This window comes from Lemur catta, chromosome 15 (assembly GCF_020740605.2).
Source record: "Lemur catta isolate mLemCat1 chromosome 15, mLemCat1.pri, whole genome shotgun sequence".
NCBI lineage: Eukaryota > Metazoa > Chordata > Mammalia > Primates > Lemuridae > Lemur > Lemur catta.
The window spans coordinates 42,009,271-42,019,017 of record NC_059142.1 but is presented as its reverse complement, the minus strand read 5'-3'; the positions used below and the strand labels follow the sequence as shown (position 1 = coordinate 42,019,017).

General features: G+C 51.4%; 1 protein-coding gene across 5 annotated transcripts in view; it reads left to right on the top strand.

The window, feature by feature from the left end:
- Positions 1–1,947: 1,947 nt before the first annotated feature.
- LOC123620546 (leucine-rich repeat-containing protein 37A3-like) overlaps positions 1,948–9,747 on the top strand; it is a 51,177-nt gene continuing 43,377 nt past the window's right edge. Inside the window, exons 1-3 of one of the 5 annotated variants that reach the window (XM_045525875.1) lie at positions 1,948–2,153; positions 5,701–5,778; positions 6,424–9,635. In XM_045525875.1, the coding sequence (XP_045381831.1) occupies positions 6,424–9,635 (3,212 nt within the window). In that variant the 5' untranslated portion in view covers positions 1,948–2,153; positions 5,701–5,778. Of the gene's footprint in view, positions 2,154–4,942; positions 9,636–9,747 lie in introns of those variants that run through there. The other 4 variants (XM_045525870.1, XM_045525871.1, XM_045525872.1 and 1 more) reach the window with 4 other exon arrangements.

The window sequence follows — 9,747 nt, the reverse complement described above, 5'->3', positions numbered from 1 at the left end:
GTCCCGCGCGGGAACTTAGGCGTGTCTTGGCTAAGGTGTACCCGTATAAAGCCCGGGCCCGGTCACTCCTTTTTAGGGGACTGAATCACCGTTATGCCATACGACGTCGCCACAGAAACGCAGGTTAGGACCCACTCAGATTCCGTAGCCGTAGCCGTGGAACCTCATACAGTCACACTTCATTCACTCAGTCAGACAGACAGACTTTACCTCTTAGAAGGGAGGGTCGATCCGGAGCCATGCTAGGACTCCCACTACGACCCAGTAGAAGAATGTAAATGCACACTTCTGTGGAGCACTCCAAGCCTGGGGTGCTACAGTGTATAGACCGACAACAAACACCAGGGCTAGTGAACAGAGGAGGAAGAGCTGCACCCAGAACACTGCACCTTCCAAGACCAGGCGCGTCATAGAAGCGAAAAAAACACAGACGAGACGACAAAGTAACGACAACGGGGGAACAAACAAAGACAGAATGACAAACAGCGGCCCCGGACTTATCCCCGCTCGGGGGTGCCTCCCGCAACAGACAACTTAGCCGGCTACCGTTTGGATTCCTCATCAAACGGATCCACCTGGTTTCGCCTTTCTAAACACCGTTTCCATCAAGTGGCCCCGGACTTATCTCCCCTCTCAGGAGTGCCTCCCACTGACTGCCAAGTGGCCCCGGACTTATCTCCCCTCTCGGGAGTGCCTCCCACTGACTGCCGAGTGGCCCCGGACTTATCTCCCCTCTCGGGAGTGCCTCCCACTGACTGCCGAGTGGCCCCGGACTTATCTCCCCTCTCGGGAGTGCCTCCCACTGACTGGAAACCAAAAAAAAAGCAAAACCAACCGTGGGGGTGACGGACGTCTCCTGTCACTCCCGACCAGCGACCCACCAGCGCGTCCGCCTAAGTCTTCTGCCGGTCTCTTTCCAGGGCCCAATCACCTACACCGTACGGATTTCAAGAGTTCCAACTCCTCCTCGGATCCGGATTCTGTTCCGGGGGATTTGGGATCCCGGACGAGCCCCCAAAATGTTAGAGCCAGATTCCCTCGGCCCCGGGAACAGAATGACAGAGTCACTGAGGCTGTAAAAGGCAAAGGAGTTTATTGACTAGTTCGAACTAGGGTCCAAGCCCCGAGCACCAACGCAGTGGTCTCTTTCTATGGGCAGGGACCCCGCGCAGCGGGAGTACAGGTCTTTTATATATATATTTTTTTTTTTTAGCTCTTTATCGCAACCAAGCGTTAAGCAAGCAAGCCTTGTATACAAAAGCGGACTTTGGCTGTTAGCTATAAGTTAGGCAAGCAGGCCTTGTATACAAAAGCGGACTTTGGCTATTAGCTATTAATTAAGCAAGCAAGCCTTGTATACAAAAGCGGACTTTGGCTATTAGCTATAAATTAAGCAAGCCATCACAGAATTAACTAAAATGTTGTTTCAGTCCTGTTCTACATTTTACCCAGGGTTAAGCTCCCAGCATCTCGGAAGGCAGGCATAGGTACCCCAATTTGCCCTGAGTACAAACAGAGGTTCAGACAGGTTTAGTGACTGGCCAAAGATCACACAGCCAGGAAGTGACTGTGTCCAGGTCAGTTCTGGGCCATTTCAGTCAGGTGGCCTTCAGGGTTAGCCACCCTGTTACCCTCAGCAAGGACAGTACAAGCCAAAGGCAAACAAGTGCTCACTTTTCTGCACACACCTACGTGCCCAGCCCTGTCCTGGACATGAATTCCAAGCCCTGACCTTGCTATCTGCGGCTGAGGGTGCAGTGGCAGAATCTGCCATCTCAGGAGAGGGCGGGAGCAAAGGCTTCTGAGGAGGGAGAGGTGGGGGAGGGCAGGGGAGCTGCGTGGGCACCTCTCCCCCAAGGTGGCCACTCAGGGAGCCGGGGAGGCTCCGCTAAAGCCTCCGAGGCCCCTCCCCCGAGGCCGCAGTCCTGATTTCTGGGTGCGGTCAGCATCCCGCCCCGGAGGTGAGAGAGCGCCCTGGCTGTGGCGGGGACCCCGCCCCTGCTGGCGGACGTTGGCCGCTGGGAGGAGGAGTCACAGCCCAGCTGCCGCCGCTTCTTACATCAACGGCCCGGGCGGCGCCGCACCTGAGCGGGCGTCCTGCACGGGAAGGAGCCCGGGGCCCTCCTCTCCCTCCTCTCCCTCCTCCAGGAACCGTGAGTGACCCCTCGCCTGGGGAAGGGGGCTGCCGCGGTTTCCCGCTCCCTCCCCGCCCCCCAGACTCCCCACCGGGCCCTTCCCTATCCCGGTCCAAACCCCAACACCCCCCGGCGACCCCTCCTCTCTGGATCCCAGACCGGCTCCCACTTCCTGGCGCAAACTCCAAGGGAAGCCCGAGGTGGCTGTGACTGAGATACAGCAACTGGCCTCGGGACAGATCCACCTGTCCTCCCTCGGAGCCAGCCAGGGGCCTTTGGCGAGCGGGGCTGGTGACAGCAGGGGAGCTGCAGCCAAGCTGAGGGGACTCCAGGGAGCCCCTTGTCCCCCCCCTCCAACAGCTGCCCGCCCCCCAGCCAGGGCAGCCCTGGGGTTGCTGGCTGGTTTCCTCACAGCTGGCCTGACGTTCCCTCCCCGTGACTCACCTGCTGGGCCCGGGAGCGCCGCTGCCCAGCCTGTGTCCTGGCTTGTGAGAGAGCAGGTTCTTGGGTCCCCCCCCCAGCCCTCATAACTCTGGCCACCCAGAGCTCTCCCCACCTACCCTTCCGTCCCCTGCAGGCCGTGAGGCGGCCCCATGGTCCTCTGGGGATCTCCCCGGAGCCCGGCCCCATTATTCACCTCTCAGCCCCTGGTTCCCTGCAGCCCCAGGCCTCCTGAGCTGGGCCCTTGACGAGCCCACCCGCCTCCTCACCTCCTTCCTGGGCCCCAGCAGTCGGCCTCCGTCTGCGCCTATTTTCTCTGCCCTTCCTAGAGCCCACAGTGTCCAGTGGTGGGAGGGGACGGGCATCAGTACCGACATGCCAGCTGCACGGGTGGTCAGTGCCAGGCCCTGGGGCATGGGAAGAACATGATACGGGTGGCCATGCGCTATGGGGCGGTTATGACATGACGTGGCGCGTCTGCGGGGTGCAGGCTCTTGCTGCCAGAGGAAGCTCTAGGGATGCCTCCTGGAGGAGGAAGGTGTTGCCAGAGGCAAAATCTAAAGGTTTCTACAATTTCCTCCCATGAAGCCCTCTGGACCCGGTGCTTTTTCAGTGGCAGATTTTTTCTCGCTGATAATTATGTCTATTCAATTGTCTACTGGTTCTCTAGTTAATTTTGGTTATTTTATATTTTACTAGGAAAGCATTTGTTTTCTCTAGATTTGTATACATTACATTTTTAAAATTTATTATTGATTGTGCCCAAGTAGATCATTTTTTCTAAGTTTTTCATAGACATATTGAAAAAATGTATACTTTCTATTTAAGGGATTGAAGGTCCCATAGGTGTCAAATCAAGTTTATTAAGTTTATTGATTATGTATAATTCAAACTTTCACTTCCTTTGTATCCTTTTTGGTTTTGGTCTCTTATTCTGATTCTGATACAGTTTTATTAAACCTCTCTCTCAAATTTTCCCTATAAAGTTCTTCTGTTGTTTTTATTAGTTTTTGCTTTTCATATTTAACAATGGGACAATCGGGAGCATGCAGATTTGGCATGTTCTAGCTTTACAAATTGTGCCTTCCTGTCATTACATGTCGTCTCTCTTTATCCTGTTTTAGTGCTTAGTCTGAAATTTTACCCTTCTATTTTTACTATGGCCACTCTTTATTTTACATTATATTACGTTAAAAATAAAGTCTTTTATTTTCAACCATTATCATTTTTTAAACTGTATGTCTGGTTAATTTCTTTCCATTTTATAGTAGAGATGGGGCCTTGCTGTTTCTCAGGCTGGTCTCGAACTCCTGACCTCCAGCGATCCTCCCGCCTCCACCTCCGCCTCCCAGAGTGCTAGGATTACAGGCGTGAGCCACCGTGCTGGGTCTAAACTGCATTTCTTGTATACATGCTATCACTGCATTTTAAATCCGGAGCTGACTCTTTTACTAGGAGAATTCGATCTGTTCGAGTTTCGTTTAATAACTGACAGGCTGTACTCGGTTTTCTATGCTGGCTTATTTTACACGTGTTGGTTTCCTTTGTCTTCCACGGTTACATTTGCCATTGCAATAATGGCTCCGCCTCCTCCCCTGGGGCTCCTGTCAAACACATAGTCAAACACACACTCTGTAGCCTGTGTCTGGATGGGGATCCTCTCCTCTGGACCCCACCGAACCTGTCAGTCTGTAGATGCAAGTCTTTTTTCAGCTCAGGAAAAAATCTATTTCTTGACTATTCTCTTTCACTTTTTCTTTCATTTGCGCCTGAGCTCTCCTGCCTGGGTTCCTCCCAGCTCACTTCCTCTCTATGTACTTTTGCTCTGAGGCTTGATCTTCCAGGCCACAGACTTGAATCTCAACAGTGACTGTCTTCTCCTTCAATTAGTACAATGATATCTTTTAAGTTCAAAAAAACCTACACTATTTGGCACCAACACATGCTGTACAGGTTTGTAGCCTAGGAGCAATAGGCCATACCATATAGCCTGGGTGTGTGTTAGGATATACCATCTAGGTTTGTGTCAGTGCTCTCTATGATGTTTGCACAGAAACAAAATTGCCCAGTGATGCATTTTTCAAGCTCCTCCTCACGTGGCAAGCAATGTATAACTGTATATGAAATCCCTTAATCAGGGATTAAGTTGCTAAAGTAATACCTAAAATACTCATTATTTACTATGTATAGGATTTTTCTTTTAAGGAGCAAAAAATGTGTTTCGTGTTAGTGGGAACTTAATTTGGGGCTAGATGTTTGATTATTTAACGGGCCCCAGAGTTGTAAAGTGTTTTGTTTTGAAGAAGGGAGAGAAAGTGGTTGCATTCTGAAAAAGTATTTGAAGTTTTTTTCCATGTAAAATCATTATGTTAATTCTATTTAAATAAAACCAGTGAAGGTAATGTCAAACGTTAAGAATACCAGCTTCCTGTGAAATGTGAAAGGAAGGAAGGAAGTCAGCACTGATTTGAGAAATACGATTGTAACAACAGGTCCATCCCTAAATGAGGCAAATCTTGGAATCACTTCCAACTTAAAACCATTACTATGCACCAAGCCATGTGCTGGACACTGGGACAAAAGATGAAGCACCTCAGTTTACATATTACAGGGTGTAGCAAACAATCAACAAGTCATAAGATAGATAGGAAGCATTGTGAATTAAGTCAGTTGGTTTCTAGAAGCATTGTGAATTAAGTCAGTTGGTTTCTATTATACCGGTATTTCAAGAAAATTATTTAACCTGCTGACTTTAAGATCCTAAGTGTCTTCTCCGTGTGTCACACAGGATAGACCTCTGAAAAGTGGCATAGTTACTTCTGGGTTAATGGCTGTGTTTAGCCAAGGCAGGATGGGGGGAGTTTGCCCATGCTGACATAAAGGGCTATTCACTCGGATTCACACATTCTCTCCTAGACTGAATTGCACAACTCCTAAAACCCATCCTACAGAAATTTGGGAGTCATCACTGATTCCGTGGCAGCCCCTATCTAATAGAGTGGTGAATATGAATTATCAAACGTGGAACAAAGGATACCGAAAGTTGAGGAAAATGGTAACATTTTCGAGTAAATAACCGTAATGTGTGTTCTGCCTGCCACCCTAACTGGTGCTCATTTGGCAGGAGGGTTGCGTTTCTTGGAAGCAGTCCTGCCCGGGAGAGGAAGAATCTCTCTCAGATTTTAGCCTGGAGGAAGACAAGGTGAGGCTGCCCAGACTGGACTAACACTTCTGAATGTACGGAGAGGCGAGGCCCTGTGACTTCCTTGGGAAGCTCAGCCGTCCCTACCCCAATGGGCTGCTGGAGTTCTGGGGCCACCCGGGTGTGTGGCCCAAATGCTGCCTCGCTAAGGGGGTAGTGGTGTTCCTGTGGGGGACAGCTGTCCCTCTGCAGGGGAAGAGAGGCTTGGGCCCAGTGATTGTGGGGAAAAGCGCGCCCTGGTGGCACGCAGCCCATCTGGGCCTGAGCTAAATAAAGGCCGCTGCAGAAATACAGGTGTCACAGAGAAAGGGCGGGGCCGCGCGCGCCTTTGCTACAGGGTCGTGGGCGGGGCTGCCAGAAGTGTTCTGGCTCCCGCTCGCGCAGGAGCCTCTGCACGTCATGTCCCTACTGAGCCTCTGGACCCTACGGGTCCTTCTCACGTGGGAATCGTTGTGGCTGCTGATCCAGGCAGCTCCGCTTCGGGGGTGGGCCCGGGACCCGGTCCCGCTGTCCTCTGAACCCCGAGGACCGACCGAGCCCTGGCCTTCCCGCTCCTCTGATCCCCCACCCGAATCGCCCCATGCGCTTGCACCCGCGGCACACCCCGAGGGCTTTGCTTCCCTGGGGTCCTCTGCTTCTTCCCAGATGTCGGCCCCGCCTCAGGAGTTGACTGACACTTTGGCTCCCTTCCTGGACACGCGTTCAGCTCAAGAGCTGCCTCCAGGGCCAGATGGGTTTGCTGTTCCACATCGGGATCCGAATGACAAGCTGACTGGACAACAAAGGCTCCCGGAGGTGGTTCCAGTGCCAGGCTCGGATCAGACTCAAGTCGTAGCTCTGCCTCCTCAACTCAGAGGTAAGATTCAAGCTGTAGGTCTAGATCAGGCTGCAGATCACCAAGCATCTGAAACACTTGTTCCACCTCTAGGTAGTCAGAGTTCAAGACCAGGAAGGTTTATTATTTCACCAAAGAACCTGAAGAATGATCTAGGTCAGCATCGACGGCTTGCTAAGGTGGTTCCTGGAACTTCAGATCAATTTACATCGAAACCTCAGCAACAACCACAAACTCTACAGGATGACGCTTATCTAGATCCAAGTATGGGTATAGTTTATCCTACTGGTCCACCTCTGGAATTCCCAGAGAACTTCGTTGAGCCTCCAAGGCCCCCTGAACTTTCTCAATTCCACCTAGGGGATGAAACTCAAAATCCAGAGACCCCTGAGGAGATCCGATCTTCTTCACTCCAGCAAGAAGCCTCAGAACAATCCCCTGAGGAGGTAGAACCTTCTTTAACCCAGCAGGAGGTCCCAGCTCAGCAGCTACCTGATACTGGAGAGGTTGTAGCTCAGCCATTAACACGTGATGAAGTAGATGTTCCATCTACAAGTCAGACTGCAGCTCAGCACTCACTCTTCTCCAGAGTCACAGGTAAACCTGTGGATCTGGAGCTTACAGTAACTCCAGAGGCAGGTACCAACATTGAACCTGCTCCAACTCAGCAGCAGGCCCCAGCTCAGCCTCCAGAGCACCCTGAGGAGGTAGAACCTTCCTCAACCCAACAAGAGGCCCCAGCTCCTGAGGAAGTTGAACCTCCCTCAACCCAACCTCAAAGACCAGAGCTCTCTGAGGAGGTGGAACCTTCTGCCACCTGGGAGGAGACCCCAGCTGAGTTTCCAGGCTTTCCTGTGGAGGCTGAACCTTCCCCGAGTGAACAGGAGCAGTCAGCTCAGCCTTCTGAGTCTCCTGAGGAGAGTGAAACTTCCTTGACCCAGCAGGAGGCCACAGCTCAAGCTCCAGAGTCTCCTGAGGAGATTATCGTTCAAATGCCACCAAATTATGAGGTGACAGTTCAACCTCATCATTATAATTTGCCCCATGTTACAGTTAAACCTCCGGATGTGGAGGTTACCATCACTTCGGAGCCTTCCAAGAAGGCTGACTCTTCTGCAGCCCAGCAGGAGCAACAAGCTCAGTCTCCAGAGCATCATGAGGTAACAGTTTCTCAAGTTCAGCCTCCAGTGTTACACTATGTCGCTATAAAACCTGTGGATCATGTGGTTACCACAACTCCAGAGTCCATGAATGAACTTGAAATTCCAAGCCAACAGGAGGCCCCAGCTCAGTCTTCAGTGGTCCCTCAGCAGTTTAAACCTTTGAAAGGCCAAGAAGAGGTTATATTTCAGCAGCCCAACTTCCCTGAAAAGGATGAACATTCTCCAGTGCATCAAGGGGTCCCAACTCAGCCTGAAGAGCTTCCTGAGGAACCATCTCCAAGCCAGCAGGAAATCTCAGCATTACCTCAAGAGCCCCCTGTGGGTATTGGACCGTCTCCAGGCCAGCAACAGCACGCAACTCAGCCCCCAGCATCCTATTCGGTTTTCAGTCCGATTGGTGATGCAATTACTCTGTCACCTCTAGATCTGTCTATGATTTTCAGAGGTCCTTCAGTGTTGCCTAAAACCACAGTTAACCATGTGGATTTGGACATTACCATAACTACAGCAGAGCCCACTACGAATGCTGAGCCTTACCCAGTCCAGTGGGAGGGCACTGCTCAGTCTACAGTTTCCACTGAACAGGCTGAATTTTCTGCAATCCAGTCTGATCCCTTTGCCCCACTTCATGATCCCCCTGAAATGTTTGAGTCTTCTGTAGCCCAGCAAGAAGCCACAGCTCAGCCTCCAGATCACCCTGAGGAGTTAATACATTCTCCAGTCCAACAGGAGGCCCCAGCTGAGCCACCAGCGTCCCCTATGGAGGTTGAACCATCTGGGACCCAGCAGGAAGCCTTGGGCCGTCCTCCAAAGTCCACTGAAGAGGTCAGACCTTCTCCACCTCAGCAGGAGTTTCTAGCTCAGCCTCCAGAGCCGCCTAAGGAGGTTGTAGCTCACCCTTCAGTGAATTATGAGATGCCAGTTCCATCACCAGGTCAGGATCAAGCCCAGTATCCAACATTGCCCACTGTCACACTTCAGCATTTGGACCTGGCCCTTACCATAACTCCAGAACCCTCTACGGAGGTTGAACCTTCTCCAACCAGGCAGGAGACCCCAACTCAGCCTCCAGAGCCGCCTAAGGAGGCTGTAGCTCACCCTCCTGTGAATTATGAGATGACAGTTCCAACACCAGGTCAGAGTCAAGCTCAGCGTCCAATGTCACCCACTGTCACAGTTAGTCCTTTGCACCTCCAGCTTACCATAATTCCAGTGTTCACTGCAGAGGATGAACATTCTATAGCTCCTTCTTCAAAGCATCCTGAGGTGACAATTCCACATCCAGACCAGATACAGACTCAGCAGCCAAACTTGAATGAAGTCACAGTTAAACCTTTGGACCAGGAATTTACTGTAACTTCAGAACACACTGCAGAGGTTAACCCTTCTCCAACCATGCAGGAGACCGCAACTCAGCCTCCAGAGCCGCCTAAGGAGGTTATAGCTCCTGCGTATTCTGCGATAACAGTTCCAACACCAAGTCAAGCTCAAGCTCAAGCTCAGCATCCAGCGTCACCCAGTGTCCCAGTTCAACATTCGGACCTAGAGTCTACCGAGAGTTCAGTATCCACCACGCAGGCTGAACATCCTGTTGCCCTGGAGAAGCCTGTAGCTCCACCTCCAGACCAGGTTCAGACTCAGCCTCCAAACCTGCCTGAAGTTACAGTTCAACCTTCTGAGATGGATTTTACTGTAAATTACATCTCAGAACAGAATGCCCCCACATATGCCACCAACATATGTGAGCTCTGTACCTGCAAAGATGAGACAATGTCGTGTGTTGGTCTCAGCCCAAAGAAGAGGCTCCGCCAAGTGCCTGTGCAGGAGCCTAATGCCTATAATGGCACCTTCACCATCTTGTAAGCATCACCTTTCCTCCTTGGTTCTCTGCACCTGCCTCGTGTGGCAGCATTTTCCTTGAGACCTTCCTGGGCCTTCTTCATTGACTCACTTTCTCCCTTTACCTTTTAC